The sequence below is a fragment of the Petaurus breviceps genome, unplaced genomic scaffold, assembly GCF_028583685.1.
Source record: "Petaurus breviceps papuanus isolate PSGF00001 unplaced genomic scaffold, PetGlider_PUasm1.0 90842, whole genome shotgun sequence".
In the NCBI taxonomy this organism is placed as follows: domain Eukaryota; kingdom Metazoa; phylum Chordata; class Mammalia; order Diprotodontia; family Petauridae; genus Petaurus; species Petaurus breviceps.
The window spans coordinates 6,036,549-6,052,830 of NW_027187358.1; the positions used below are offsets into that span (position 1 = coordinate 6,036,549).

At 36.4% G+C, this 16,282-nt stretch overlaps 1 protein-coding gene across 3 annotated transcripts in view; it reads left to right on the top strand.

The window, feature by feature from the left end:
• Nucleotides 1-16,282, top strand: part of PLEKHH2 (pleckstrin homology, MyTH4 and FERM domain containing H2) — a 126,071-nt gene that overhangs the window by 73,137 nt on the left and 36,652 nt on the right. For all 3 annotated transcript variants that reach the window (XM_069071598.1, XM_069071600.1, XM_069071599.1), the window contains 7 exons: nt 2,625-2,783; nt 3,379-3,459; nt 7,066-7,245; nt 7,925-8,033; nt 9,152-9,264; nt 10,251-10,430; nt 14,924-15,021. In XM_069071598.1, the coding sequence (XP_068927699.1) occupies nt 2,625-2,783; nt 3,379-3,459; nt 7,066-7,245; nt 7,925-8,033; nt 9,152-9,264; nt 10,251-10,430; nt 14,924-15,021 (920 nt within the window). The remainder of the gene's footprint in view (nt 1-2,624; nt 2,784-3,378; nt 3,460-7,065; nt 7,246-7,924; nt 8,034-9,151; nt 9,265-10,250; nt 10,431-14,923; nt 15,022-16,282) is intronic.

Below are 16,282 nucleotides of genomic sequence, written 5' to 3' on the forward strand. Positions count from 1 at the left end.
CTCCCCCCCACCATGGCTTTCACATTAGACATTAGTCAGGTTATAAAGAAGGATTGTTAACTGATGGAATGAACAATGGGAAAGAGGAAACAAAACCAAACAAGAAAAAGAAAGAGAGTAGGTAGTTTGCTTCAATCTGCATTCAAACTCTGTTCTTTCTAGTTCTTTCTCTGAAAATAGACATCTCTTTCCATCATGAGTCTTTTGGAGTTGTCTTATAACTTTGCATTGATGAGAAGAGTCCAGTCTATCAGAGTTGGTTGTCACATATACGTTGTGTCTGTAATTATGTACAAATTTTTCCTGGTTCTGCTCTTCTCACTCAGCATCGTTTATATAAGTGATATATAAGTTTATATAAGCATCTCACTCACCAGTTTATATAAGCCTCTCCAGGTAAATATGAAGTCAATCTGCTGCTCATTTCTTATAGCACAATAGTATTCCATTACATGCATATACCACAACTTGTTTAGCCATTCCCCAATTGATGGGCATCCCCTTAATTTTCAATTCTTTGCCACCACAAAAAGAGCTGCTATAAATATTTTTGTACATGTGGATCTTCCTCCCACTTCTATGATCTCTTTGGGATATAACCCTAGAAGTGGCATTGCTGGGTATGCAATTATTTATAGCCTTTTGGGCATAGTTCCAGATTGCTTTCCAGAATGGCTGAATCAGTTCACAACTCCACCAACAATGCATTAGTGTTCCAAGTTTTCCACATCCTCTCCAACAATTTGTCATTTTCCTGTTTTGTCATCTTATCCAATCTGACCGGTGAGATGTGGTACCTCAAAGTTGTTTTGATTTGCATTTCTCTAATCAATAGTGATTTAGAGCATTTTTTCACATGCTTATAGATATCTTTCATTTCTTCCTCTGAAAACTGCCTGTTCATATCCTTTGACCATTTATCAATTGGGGAATGGCTTATATTCTTATAAAATTGACTCAGTTCTCTGTATATTTTAGAAATGAGGCCTTTATCAGAGATACTGGTTGTAAAAATTCTTTCCCAATTTTCCACTTCCCTCTTAATCTTGGTTACAGTGGCTTTGTTTGTACAGAAACTTTTCGATTTAATGTAGTCAAAATTATCCATTTTGCATTTTATAATGCTCTCTAATTCTTGTTTGATCATAAAATCTTCCCTTCTCCATAAATCTGACAGGTAAACTATTCCTTGCTTTCCCAGATTACTTATAGTATCAGCCTTTATACCTAAACTGTGTACCCATTTAGACTTGATTTTGATATACAGTGTTAGATAAAGGTCTGTGCCCAGTTTCTACCATACCAAATTCCAGTTTTCCCAGCAGTTTTTGTCAAATTGTGAGTTCTTATCTCAGAAACTGGGGTCTTTGGGTTTATCAAACAGTAGATTATTATAGTCATTGACTGCTGAGTCTCTTGTACCCAATCTATTCCATTGATCCACTACTCTATTCCTCAGCCAGTACCAAGTGGTTTTGATGACTGCTGCTTTATAATACAGATTAAAATCTGGTATGGCTAGGCCACCTTCCCTAGCATTCCTTTTATTTATTTCCTTGTTATTCTGGACCTCTAATTCTTCCAAATGAATTTTGTTACTATTTTTTCTAGCTCTATAAATTAATTTTTGGTAGATTGATTTGGTTGATTGATTGGCACTAAATATGTAATGTAATTTAGGTAAAATTTTCATTTTTATTATATTAGCTCAACCCAGCCATGAGCAATTGATGTTTTTCCAATTAGTTAGATCTGACTTTGTGTGAAAAGTGTTTTGTAGTTGTGTTCATATAGGTCCTGGGTTGAAATGTCTTCTAATATTACTCCTGCTCCAAAATTTCAATCATATGAAGCCTAGAAACATCCCCAAGATTCCAGGTACTGATGTAATACAAGGACAAATTAGTGAATTCTATACCCAATGATTTTCTTTTACCATTGAAAGTGTCTGTTCTTAAAATTAAAATAACCTGGTTTTACATTGAACAAAAATTTAGTTATTGTAGTTTTCACCAGATGGTCACAATGTGGAAAGTAAGAATACATTGATAAGTCAATCAAAAAAACATTTATTAAGCACTTAGTAGGTGCTAAGCCCTTTCCTAGGTACTGGAGATACAAATACAAAGTTAGATCATTCCTGCTCTTGATGGGTTCACACTCTATTCCTCAGGAGGCAAAATGCTCACCCGGATGTAAATTACACCTATGATTGAATTGGTATAGAAAACCCGCTATACCAATGCAGGTTACTACCTTCTCCGCAATTTGTGGTCCTAGAGAGCTGTCAGGGGCTGAGAAGTCAAGTGATTTGCCCAGGATCAATTTATACTTGTGTCAGAGGCCAGTGCCCTATCCAGTGAAACACACTGATTTTCAAAATGTTCACAGATCATTGAATACAAATTCTATTTTTTAAAGCACACCATGATTAGGGATAGAGAGAGGGAGAATTGACACCTGGGCAAATCAGTAAAAGTCATTTTTGCATATGACTCGGCTTCAAAGGCAAGGCATAGAGAAGCATGTTTGCTTCCATGTTAAGTGGTTGTGTTTAAAGAATGGGCTTAGAAAGAAAGAAATCCTATAGTGTTTCTCAAGACTACTTTATTCTTCCATTCTAGTTGACTACTGAGAAACGCACCTACTACCTAACTGCAGATTCTCCCAATATATTAGAGGAATGGATTAAAGTCTTACAGAACGTCCTTCGAGTACAAGCTGCCAATCCTCTATTCCTCCAACCTGATGGAAAACCAACAGTCAAGGGGTTGCTTACCAAGGTAGGATCTTAGAACATTGAACTTCTTAGGAATGATCATTACACAAAAAAGTGTGCCATGCCTTCCCTCTGTTCTTGTCTCCACTTTATCCTATAAGTTGCTTGCTTGTCCATAGTTGTTTGAGCTGTTGTTGTGGTGGTTTGTCCTTTCTTTTTGAAGGACTTTTATGAACACATCAGATGAGAAATATGCTCAATTATTAATATAGAATTTGGTAAAGTATTTATATATAATATATAATAAATATATTATAAAATAATAGTAACCTTGGCAATGTGTAATAAATAATAAATATTATTTAGAGTATTCTCTTCCTTATGTTCACAAGAGGACTTTTTACTATTCTAGCAAAAAAAAAGTACTATGCATATTTTTAAAGGTTTGTGCTACAGGTATGTTTAAAGCAATGTTTGTGCTGCAGGTATTTTTAAAGCAATGTTTGGAATTAATATTAAATGTTTTGGAATATGTGCCTTAGTCAAACAGGGTAATCTTAGATTCCCTAGCTATACATTTAAAATTAGAGTAGGGAAGATGTACTTTGAGGTATCAGATCTCTGAAATTAATTTTCAGTTCTTTATAATATAATTACAGGTAAAGCATGGCTACTCTAAGAGAGTTTGGTGTACACTCATAGGAAAAACATTGTATTATTTTCGTAGTCAAGAAGATAAGGTATGTATGTATTCTTAACCAATAGACTAATTAGAGCCATTTTTAAAAATTATAACTAACATTTTTCTTTTACTATGTTATTAATAGTTTTATTAATGGTTTTATCTTTTAACTTTGAATTAAAGTTTTGTTTCAAACAATATAGATTTTCAAGTGTTACACAGAGATCTTGATTCTTTTTACCTTAAGAATGTCTAAAAATTCATCTTAGCCCAGAAGAAAGAGGCTTCTTGTACCACCTATCACCTTTCTGTGTTCTCCCCAGGGTCCAGCAACCTCTAAACCATGTTAAAGATCTGCTGAGAAACATAGTAATAATAATAGGTAGCATTTATATAGTGCTTACTATATGTCAGGCATGTGTTAAGTGCTTTACAATTATTCTCATCTGATCAACCCTGGGAAGAAGGTGCTATTATTATCCCCATTTTACAGATGAAGGTAGACAGAGTTGTATGGAGGGTCAGGGATGGGATTCTGATATGGTCTGATAGGATGGAGTCCGAAGGGTCTAATATGGTCTATTGAAAGGTATTAAAGGTATAAGAAATGGCAGATTACATGTTGGGAAAAGTTCCAGAACCCTTGCATGTCAGTATTACGGTCATAAGATAAAAGATCTCCAAGATGATACATGTATCCAGTTACCATTTATGCGCACTTTGTGTCACCTCTGGATCCAAAAATGATTTGGACCTAGTGGCCTTTTAAAAATCTGTGATGTAGTATCCTTAGAGGATACCCAGTCTGTGGCTGGGTAGTCCTTACTCTGTTCTATGACTCTGCAGTGGACCTCTAACTCTCATGGATCATGAGAAGAATCAGGCAATGAAGACTGTATGGTTTTATTAGCACATTGCTTTTGGAAAAAAAAATTTAAAGAGCATTCAGATTAAACAAGTATTTGTTGAATGTCTACTACATTCAAGGCAATGGATAAACAATGATGAAAATTTACTGATTATAGCCCCACTTATAGGTCAGAGAATTTGTAACCCAGTAGGGAGGATAAGGCATAGTAGAGTGAAAAGAGCATAAGGTCTGGCATCAGAAGACTTGGGTTTGAATTCTGCCTCTGATGCTTAAAAACCTGTATGACCTTGGGCAGCCTGCCTGATCTTTGGCCTCAGTTTCCTTATCTATAAAATGAGGAGTATGGACAAGATGACCTCTGAGGTCCTTTCCAGATCTAGATCTATGATCTGTGATCTTAAGACAAGTACACAAATAACTAACATAAGTTAGAAAATTATTAAATGGAGAGGTCATATCAAACAAAAAGGGAGGAGTCATTTCTAGGTGGGGGATTCAAAGAAAATTTTATGAATAAGGTGACACTTGTCTTAGGCACTGGAGGAAGAGAGTGATGGAATTCAATGTCAAGCATAGGAAGGGAAAAAGATGCACGAAACTAAGGTGAGAGTAGAAGATGAGACTGAGAAATAGTGAATAATCCACTTTAGCCAACACCAAGAGAAACACTATGGCATAAAAGAAAAAGATAGGTTAGGGTCAGATTGTAGAGATCCAGATAGTAGGGAATACTAAGGTGAGAAGTTTATATTTTATTTTGTAGGATACAGGTAGCTACAGGACATTTATGATTAGGGAATTCTGTGATCAGACCTTTACATTATAAAGATTATTTTGGCAGTGGCACAAAGGGTAGATTACAGAGAGGAATGATCAGAGGAAAGGAGAGTATTAATTATAATATTTAAATTTAATCATATAATTGTTACATAATTGTAATATAACAAAATAGATATAATATATAGAATATCTGATATCTAAAATAATAATTAATAGCTAATTACAACAAAAGGAGAGTATTATACAATAATTCAGACTAAACATGTTGAAGGCCTGAACTAGAGTGGTGAGAGTTAAAAGGAAAAGGTTGATGAAAAAGATATTTCAGAGACTGATATATTTACATATAAAGACTTATATGTAAAGATGGAAAGTCATGCCTTTATGATGGCGAACTAGTATTAAGGTACCGCATTTTATGTAATAAATATGTTCAATTGGATTATTATGATTATTATTCATTTTTTGTTTTTAGAACTGGCACAAAGACCTAACTCTGTCCTCATTAATGAATCTCCTCCATTTTCTTTCAAGAGCAGAGAGTTATGTATTGGCTAGCCAACTTGGGAAAATATGTAAAACATATTCCCAGGAAGTCAGAGTATTTTGTGTATGTGGATACATGTATGTATATGTGTGTGTGCAATGCACACATGTACATGTGTATACCCATAAATATGTGTATCATACACTTATATATGTTTGTTTGCAGATACACATGTCTATGTATACACTCATATTTGTGTATATGCGAATATATGAGATGATTCCCATCTCTGTAAACCCAGATCCAGGTTGTCTCTTGAGCACCAGTCCCCCATCATCAGCTTCCTCCTGGACATTTCAAACCGAATGTCCAGAGATGGTTCAAACTCAACATATCCAAAACAGACCCTGTTAGCTTTTTCCAAAACCCACTTCTCTAATGAACTTAGCTTTTTTGTCAAGGGCATCACATCCTTCCAGTCTTCCCAGATCATAACCTAAGCATTATCATAATCTGCTCCTATCTCCATCACCACAGAGCCAATCTATGTCTTATTTCTATTTCCACAGTCTAGTGAGTCAGACTATGTTTTTATTAATTTATTTTTTAATTTTATAGATGCCTTTTTCTGTGTCATTTCCTTCTTCCTCTCTCCACAAGCCCTCACTAATAAAGAAAAGCAGTTAAACAAAACCAACTAACAGTGACCATAACTGACACATATGCCACATTCTATAAGAGCCCCCATCCCCTCTCTGTAAGAAGACAGACTTGCCATTAAAATTAATAATTATTTGGTACTTTTTTAGTGTGATTTTTGTTTATATTATTTGTAGACACTGTTCTCTGGTTCTGATCATTTTGCTCAACATGTTCATACAAATCTTCTCCTATTCTTCCAAATTCCCTATATGCATCGTTACTTACAGTACAACAGTATTCATGGAAATATCAGTTTGCTCAACATTTCTCAATCAATAGATAATACATGTTCCCAGTTTTTTGCTACCACAAAGAATATTTCTATGGGTATGTTGGCATACATCAGGCCTTTCTTTCTCAGAATGATCATTTAGAAAATTCCTAGTATTAAGTTCTATTTCTTACTACCTATATAAAAATGAAATGGTTGCATAATGGGTAGAGTGTTGGGCCTGGAGTCAGGAAGACTAAGTTCATATCCAGCCTCTGTCACGAACTAGCTCTGTTACCCTGGGCAAGTTGCTTCCCCTTCTCTGCCTCAGTTTCGTCAACTGTAAATGGGGATCATAATAGCACCTACATCCCGATTGTGAGGATCAGATGAGATAACATTTGTAAAGCATTTAGCACAGTGCCTGGCACACAGTAGGTGTTTAATAAATGCTTGTTCCCCTCACCCTCTTCTGTTTCCCTTCTCCTTTAAGGAGCTCAAGAAATCCTCTACTTTGTTGAGGTCAGTGAACCCTGAGGGTTTGGTCTGAAATTTTCAAGCAGGAAAATAATTTAGAAAGTGACTTTCTCACCATTACTGATGTTTGCTTCAGTTTCCTTTGGGCCAGATCAAACTTTGGGAGGCTAAAGTTGAAGAAGTTGACAGATCTTGTGATTCTGATGAAGATTATGAGGCCAGTGGTCGCAGTCTATTATCTACACATTATACCATCGTCATCCATCCCAAAGAGCAAGGACCAAGCTACCTTCTGATTGGATCCAAGCATGAGAAGGTGACAAGGAAAATTTTTTTCTAGCAAATTGATTTAGACAGAGGCTTATTCACTATTATTAACAATTTTCCAAAGAATTCCCAGGTAAATAAGAAAAGGAACAGTTGTTTTTACTTATTTTCAGCTCATTTTTTTAAAGAAATATTTTCCCCCTACTTGGATATAGGCCCATGGCTTTTACTAGATCTGTCATTTTCCAGTCCTGTTGCCAAATGTTCCCAGAGGCTGAATTTAGAAGAGAAAGATGCTCAAAAGCCCTCACATTGAAACTATTCAGTGGCTATGAGATGTCACTTCTCTCACAAGGAAAGATTTCTAGAGAGAAAACTAAAGGTTTTTGTCACATCCCTGCTATGTTCAGTGACCTAGTAAAAGTTTTTGTCTAATATAATTGAAAATGAACTATTTTCATTTATTTCAGTCTCTTAGAGACAGCTTCCACCTACCATCTTGATGCACTCCATAATTTGGTCATGCTTTGCTAAGAAATTTCTATAGAAGATAAAGATGTCATCAGTCAGGATTTAGGCACATGGGCACAATCCAGACTCAGCCTAACTGAAACGACTCCATGATTTTGAAAATGCAAGAGTTTTCCAGCCCAAAGTCTTAATTTGTTCACATAAAATTAGATTTTTCTCCAATAATTGAAAAATTATTCTTATGATCTGTTTTTAAGGACACTTGGCTTTATCATCTAACGGTTGCAGCTGGAAGCACCAATGTAAATGTCGGATCTGAATTTGAGCAGCTGGTTTGCAAACTGCTTAATATAGAAGGGGAACCCAGTAAGTGTTTCTTCATTTGCTAACCAGGGTTCACCAATTACGGGAAGTAGAAATGTATTCCTCAAGAGTTATAGTCAACTTTTCATAATCTCTTTCTGTACCAGAGTTCTAATTATAGCATTAAGAAATTCAGCAAATATGTATGTGGATACATGGAAATGGAGATTTGTTAAATAAATATTTGCTCAGTGCTTACTATATATAAGATATTGTGTAGTGTGCTATTGGTGATAGTAAGATAAATGAGGCCTGGTCCCTGCCCTCAAGGAGGTTATAGTCTAGGAATAGATATAAAACGCGTACTTAAATAACTACAGTACGAAATAGACTGTGGTAATCATTTAAAAGAGGCACAAAATATTGCAAGATTTACAAGAAAAGAATGATTATTTATGGGAGGAAAAGGAAGGTCAGAGAAGGCATTTGAACTACAGCTGGAAGGACAGAGGTAGGATTTCAGCTGGTAAAGATAAATATACGGTACAGCAGAAGACCTTCCAGGTAATCCACAAATGCACAGAGGTAGTTTTCCAAATGTTTATCTGATGTCGACTTTATTAATTTAATATTTAATTTAATATGGGCAGCCAGGTGGTACTGGGTCTGGAGTCAGGAAGACTCATCTTCCTGAGTTCAAATCTGACCTCAGACACTTACTAGGCAAGTCACTTAATCCTGTCTGCCTCAATTTCTTCATCTGTAAAATGAGCCAGAGAAGGAAATCACTCCAGTATCTTTGCCAAGAAAATCCCAAATAGGGTCACGAAAAGTTTGACATGACTGAAATGACTGAACAAAAGTATATCTAAAGCCCTGTCCTAGGCACTTAGTTACTGAGACCAGCTGTAAAAAATTCAAAAAATTTATGTGTCCCTGAAATCTGATTAGTTTTATACCTTATACTTAGATCCATTTATCCCTACTTTACTAAAAAATACAAACAAACAAGCAAACAAAAAAAAACAGTCACTCTTTTCCTACCTCAAATTTTTCTTGATTTGTTCCACTTGATAGGGTAGGCATGGCTTGAATGAACCAAACCTCTTTGAAGGGTTGATTTAACCAAAAGTAAAATCAGTGAGTTCTTGTTTTATTTAAGTGCTTTATTCTGTGGTCAGCTTCTCAGATATGGAGACACCCTGCTCTGTGTCATAGCAAAGAAGGAATCAGTTCTCCTCTGACAACACTGCCTTCTGAAGCTCTGCAGACTGAAGCTATTAAGTTATTTAAGGTAAAATCCTACACCCCACCCAGGGGTGGGTGGGGTGGGAGATAAGGACAGTGAGTATTGTTCGAACAAACAAAACAAAAAAGTCTAAATCAGTAAAGAAATAGCATACCAGATATATGTTATTATCAATGAGACCTGGTTACTTATATATAAAAGCTCTGTCCTTTTCTGGATTTTATATAACTTGAGAGGCATGAAAACCACAAAAAATAAGTTCAAAGACATGACTTAACAATTGGAAAAAAAAAAAACCTTTGGGAAAATGTCCCTGGATAAAACTGAAGGGTGGCTTTAATGAGCCTTTAAGTATTTAAAATGCTCAGGGACAGACCATATTACTCTTCCCTGCTGAGGACAGAGCAAAAGAAATTACTTAAACTCCAGAATGAGGGATTTACATTAGCTATAAGGAAGAATTTTGTATCAGAGATATTAAACATTGCACTGGGTTACCAGAGGAGACCTTAGTTCCTAGACATATCTTAACACAATAAAGATATTTCTCTTTCCTATTCTCCCCTTACATTTCAAAAATGTCTATTATTTTCCCAACATAGTAATGGTTTTTTTTTTTCCCTATGATAGTCTAGTATAGCCCTGTCTGAAAACACATGATTGGAATAGAGCTCTCAAGAAACTTTCCATCTCAATTTAATTTACATTAGCACTTTCAGCTATTCATAAGTATACTGAGTGATTTACAAAATCATTGTCATGTTGTATTTTATGCTTTTAAATTATGAAAATAATATGATAGAAATATTTATACTGAAAGGACTTAAGATTGAAGTTACAGTGAGTTGAAATGAAAAGGTCTCAAACAAACTACTTAATCACTCCATTGCCTCCCCTTTTCCTTGGGCATAATGGTTATTTTGACAAAAAAAAAATTGCTATCAAGACCTAAGTCAAATTAATGTCATTACTGGAGAATGTCATTTATTTCATACTTCAAATAAAAAGTCCTTGCTTTTCTTCATATACAGACATGCCAACTCTTTATAAATGCTGCTGTTGACTCACCTGCCATCGATTACCACATATCATTGGCCCAGAGTGCTTTGCAGATCTGCCTTACACACCCTGAACTGCAGAATGAAATTTGTTGTCAACTCATTAAACAGACAAGACGAAGACAAATACAAAATCAATCTGGACCATTGCAGGTACCTCTGATTCTTTTAGTTTTGTGACATAAAAAAGTAATTAGAACCACAAAATAGCTTTCTTAATTAAGCAGCGTTGTTTTTTTTCCTTTTTTCTTTTTGAGGGGGGAAGGCAAGGCATTTGGGGTTAAGTGACTTGCCCAAGGTCACACAGCTAATAAGTATGTCAAGTGTCTGAGGCCAGATTTGAACTCAGGTCCTTCTGACTTCAGGGCTGGTGCTCTGTTCACTGTGCCATCTAGCTACCCTGAAGAAAGCAGGCTCCTTGAGGATAGGGATCTTTCTCTTCTTTTCTTTTCTCTTCTTTTCTTTTCTTTTCCTTTCTTTTCTTTTCTTTTCTTCTTTTCTTTTCTTTTCTCTTCTCTCCTCTCCTCTTCTCTTCTCTTCTTTTCTTTTTCAGAGAGGTAAGGCAGGGCAATTGGGGTCAAGACACTTGCCCAAGGTCACATCGCAAGTAAGTGTTAGGTGTCTGAGGCTGTATTTGAACTCAGGTCCTTCTGTCTCCAGGGCTGGTGCTCTATTCACTGTGTCACCTAGCTGCCCCTAGCATCATTGTTTTTAATACTATCCAATAAAATGCTAGGTATGATAAGCTGTTCATTTTTTTTATGATACTGAACAATATTTCCTTTTTCTCAGGCTTAATATTATATCTAAAACTCTAAAATCCTTCTGGACTCTCATTCCCTCTTTCAGTTTCTAGGACACTAATTTGTAAATACTCCCTTTTGTCTTCTATCACCAAAGTGACCAAATGGCAAATTGACTCATTCTGTCTAGAAGGACAGACAAGGTGAATGCAAAATCCTTATATACTTTTGAAAATTACTTAACTGCCATTTATGACACCCTCATAATGAAAACAATAACATGCATCAACGTAAGAAAGGACTGAAGTTCAAGTATATTATATAGAATAAATATTTATATTTATAAAGTCAAAAGACCTAGTTTCCAAGCCTTTCTGAACCTTGACCTCAGTTTCCTCCTTTATAAAGTAAAAGGGTCACATTATATAATCTCTAAGGTTTCTACCAATTCGAAGATCCAGTTATCTAAATAGGTACAGAGGAATATTTGACTCAGCCCTCACACTTAGCATCTCTATTTTAATCCAGTATTCAAAGGCTGTAATTTGCAGTTATATTAGATTTTTTTGCTGTTTGCTAAAAGGTTTTTTTTAAACCTGAGATTTCTGAGAATTCCTTCTTCTCAGAGAAGAATCCTACAACATATCATTTTTCATAGGAATTATTGATTCATTCTACAATGAACAGGAGAAAAAATCAACTCTTAATAGCAAAAGAAAATTTACAGTCCAAGATAATATTCTAAATTACTTTACCCATAATCAAAAAATATTATTAACCTTTTAAAAGACAAAAACAAAACCTAGAGGTCAACCTTCGATAAAACAGGTTGATTCCCTGTGAAAGATCTATGGCAGAATACGGAGAAAAAGCACAGTGAGTGAGAAGGCAAGAATGAATGCATTGTACTGTATACTCATGAAGGGGGCATCAGTGAGATCACAGATCCATTGGAGAGTTTTAACCCTAAAAATTAAACACCTCTCTTAACTTCCTTTTACTGATTCCACATAACTCCTCACATATAATTTATATTTTGCCAACCATGGTTGTCCTTTGAAAAAAAATTTTAATGAAACTTGCTATTAAATTTCTTTTAACTTCTAAGTAGTCTTTTTAATCTTATCTAAAGACATGTTGTACTCTATTTTTTAGGAATATTGGTTCCTTTCAGGAAATTTGTCAGAGCAAAGTGCAGTATGCTGATGGGCATATCACTCAACATATAGATCAACCTAAGTTTTAAAATGTAGCTAGGGACTGAATAGAGCATGCACAGGGAGCTGGCCTTCCTGCTTCCACCTGCCCATGTGTGATGACTCAATGCTGAAGGGGATTGGTGACCATTGAAATTTATTCTTATCTGAACTGTTCAAAGGAGAGAAGAACACACACACACACACACACACACACACACATACACACACACAAATCCGTTTTAACAGGGAAACAGGAAAGAAAGGAGAGAAGAAAGGTCCCCAAGTGGTCTGCCTACTGACCTCACTTGCTTCCTTTAAGTCCCAACTAAAATCCCATCTTTTGCTAGAAGCCTTCTTTAACCTCAATTAATTCTAGTGCCTTCTCTCTGTTAATTATTTTCTATTTACCTCATATATAGCTTGCTTTGTATCTATTTGTTGGGCCATAGTTGATCATCTTTCTGATAAGCTTTCATTTATAAGCTCCTTTAGGGCAAGGACTGTCTTTTGCTTCATTTTGTAATTGCCCAGCACTTATAGCACGATACTTGGCACATAGTAGGCTCTTAATAAATATTGATTGGTTGATTGAATTTGAGGAAGGGCCGATTCAAGGAGTGATTATTCCTAAGCAAAATAAGCTCTAGTGATGTACAAAAGTATTTATAGCATTCTTTTTTTTTCCAGTGATAAAGAACTGGAAATTGAGAAGGTGCTCCCAAATAAGGAATGGCTATATAACATATGATCTATAAATGTAATGGAATCCTATTGTGCTATAAGAAATAATGAAAGGGATGGTTTCAGAGAAACATGGGAAGAGTTGTATGAACTGATACAGAGTGAAATAAGCAGAATCAGGAGAACAATCTATACCAGGGGTGGGAAACCACATGTGGCCTCGAGACTGCAGGTTTCCTACCCCTGATATATACAATGACAACCATATTATAAACAACTTTGAAAGACTTGGGAACTGAGCAGTGTGATAACCAGCCTAGATTCCAGAGTTTATGATGAATCCTGCTGCCCATCTCCTGATAGAGTGGTCAAGGACTTAGAGTGCAGAATGAGACTTTGGGGAGGGGGGTAGAACCAGTGTAGAAATTTGTTTTGATTATCCATATGTAATATTAAAATCTATAGTCTTTCTTGCTTGGGAAGAATGCGAGGAAGAGAGAAGGTAGATTTTTGCTGATTGGAAAAAAAATTTTTTTTTAAATGAAGTGAGTGTCCATAGTTCTGCCTTCTGTTGACCTTCCAGGTAGCATCACATAACTCTGATATTTCCCATAAGGAGTGTGAAGGAAGAGGCCCTCTCCTCTCCTCCTCACTCTAAAAACTTCTCAGTAGTGAAAACATGGCAGCTAAAGTCTCATGCCCTGCCAAGGTGAACTTGGTCTTGGGTTTGGGGTTACCTTTTCTGTATTTGTTCTTTCATGATATTGGGGAAACAAATATTGATTCTCAGAGGAAGACCATATAGAACTGGGAAAAAATGTAAAATGCCTAATCCACAATCTTTCAAACCTCTTCATACTGGGTACCTTTAAATATCAGCATCCCAGTAGGGTATGACAATAGTTATACTTAATTGGTTCATGTTTGTTGTTGCTGCCCCTGGGTGTTTATGTTTCATGTTCAGCATTTCTTATGTGTGTAGGAAATAGACAACTATTCCTGATTCACACTGTACATCGACTACTTTCCTATTATCTCCTTTGGGGCAGACACGAACCCAAACCTAAACTTTAAGCAGATCATCCTTGTGGGTGCCTAGGATAGTGATAGAAAGATCCAAAGAGTGAAATAAAAGGATTTGATACAACTCATGGGGTTGATTCTTAAAATCCTCTAAACTTGAAGCAGATTGTAGGACTGCAGGTTAGACATTTTTCATTTCTCCTTGGTTCTGCACTGTCTTCCTCAAAGTTCATGTCTTCTGGCAAGCCAGGTCATGCATTGGGTGTACGGTATCATCCAGCTAGAGGTCATCTTTTCTTCCATAGTCCTGAAGTAGTTTGCCAGGGACTCCTTCCAAAGTTCATTCAGCACCAAACTGAAGAACCAGTATCTCCAAACCTCTCAAGCTGACAAAGTGACCTCTAAGCCTGGACACATCCATATCAGATCAATATTTGTCCACTTAAGATCAGGAAAGAAGAGGCGGCTAGGTGGCGCATTGAAAAGAGCACCAGCCCTGGAGTCAGGAGGATCTGAGTTCAAATCCGACCTCAGACACTTAACACAAAAAATAGCTGTGTGACCTTGGGCAAGTCACTTAACCCCAATTGTCCTCCAAAAAAGCAAAAAAAACCCCAAAAAACAAAAGATCAGGAAAGAAGAAACACAGAAGAGGTAGACCAGAACTTCTATTTTTAAAGATCCACTGAGTCATCTCCCTGACCTACTCAGCAGCTGATAAGGTCTGATTATCTCAAAGCAGGAATCCGCTTCAGGGCTGAGTCATGCACATGTGTGTGGCAGGGAGCAGAAAGGGCCCTTCTGTACATGCTCTATTCAATCTCATTACATAAAGATTCCTTTTATCCTATCAGATATGCATTACTGAGTTGAATGAACCCTAATCTGACCCAGTATATTGTTTCCTATGTTCTGATTTGTTATTAATGTTTTACAAACCTGAGCCTGAGCACATCAAGACCATCTTTCTCCAGTGATGATCTTTTTTTTTTTGGTCTAGGGTTGGCAGCTCTTGGCTCTCTGCGTTGGACTTTTTCTTCCCCAACATCCATTCCTTTGGCTCCTGAAGCTTCACCTGAAGAGGAACGCCGATTCAAAGTATGCATCGAGTCAATAAAATGGCGAGCCTTTAATGCCAGCCCTGAACTCTTAGTTTTGAACTCAAGGGTTACCCAAAATAAGATTATTCTCTCTCCCTCAAGATAGTCCTTGAAATTCTTGAAAAGTTAGCAGAAGTCTTCTTTTCTGTAGGTAGAATGTCCTTGTGCTGTAAATTAACTGACCCTGATGATACAGTTCCCAAAGTTTACTGGGAGGGGGGAGCTATTTTCTGGTTTTTTTCCTAATTTCCTTGGTACTGAGTTATTTTCTTATTAAAAAAAAGTCTTACAATTAAGAACACACTCAATCAACACATTAATGTCCAAGTAAAAGAACTTGAAAGTTTAGTTAAGGTGGTATTCTAGGCCTCAAATGAGAATGTAGACCTTATGTTGCTCATGATATTTGGAGAAAAAAACAACTTTCTTACAATTTGTTATTGAGGCTTTCAGTCATGTCCAACTCTTCATGGCCCACATTTAGGGTTCTCTTGGCAAAAAGACTGGAGTGGTTTGCTATTTCTTTCTCCAGCTCATTTGACAGATGAGGAAACTAGGGCAAAAAGGATGAAGTGACTTGCCCAGGGTCACATGGCTAGTAAGTGTTAAGTGTCTGAGGCCAGATTTGAACTCTGGATGATGAGTCTCCCTGACTTCAGGCCTGACACCCAGCTATCCAAAAGTGGAAGGACATGCCTGAAAAGGTCTAGGGATTATTATAATTGCTGTTTTAAATGGTTGATGATCTCCCTCCTTACTAACAATCTTCAGGCAAAGACTGGATGACCACTTATTGGGAATATTGTAGAGGAGGACTTTTTTTTATCATTCCCCCATTGGATTTGATGACTTTGAAAATCCCTTCCAACTCTGAGAATCTCTGATTTGTGGCAAATAATAATTTGACTTGGGGGAGCCCCAGCACAGGTAGGGATTACCCAGGAGGCCTTGGGATCCATGTCCACAATTCCCTACCCTGTATGGAGGGCATCAATGAATCTTTGGGCATAGATTGATAGATTAGATCTTAAATTTGACTTTGAGTTTGCATTCTTTTAAAAACGAGATAGTAAGATCAGTATCCAGAATCTAGCTTGACTTAGCATTTGGTTAATTAGAAGTCACAAAAACAGTAATCAATCACCTTTGCATAGTGTTTTAGTTTACAAACACATCCCCTCATGTGAAGGAGATTATTATTATTATTACTAATCTTGTTTTACAAATGGTGAAACTGAGGCCCTAAAAGAAGTGACTTT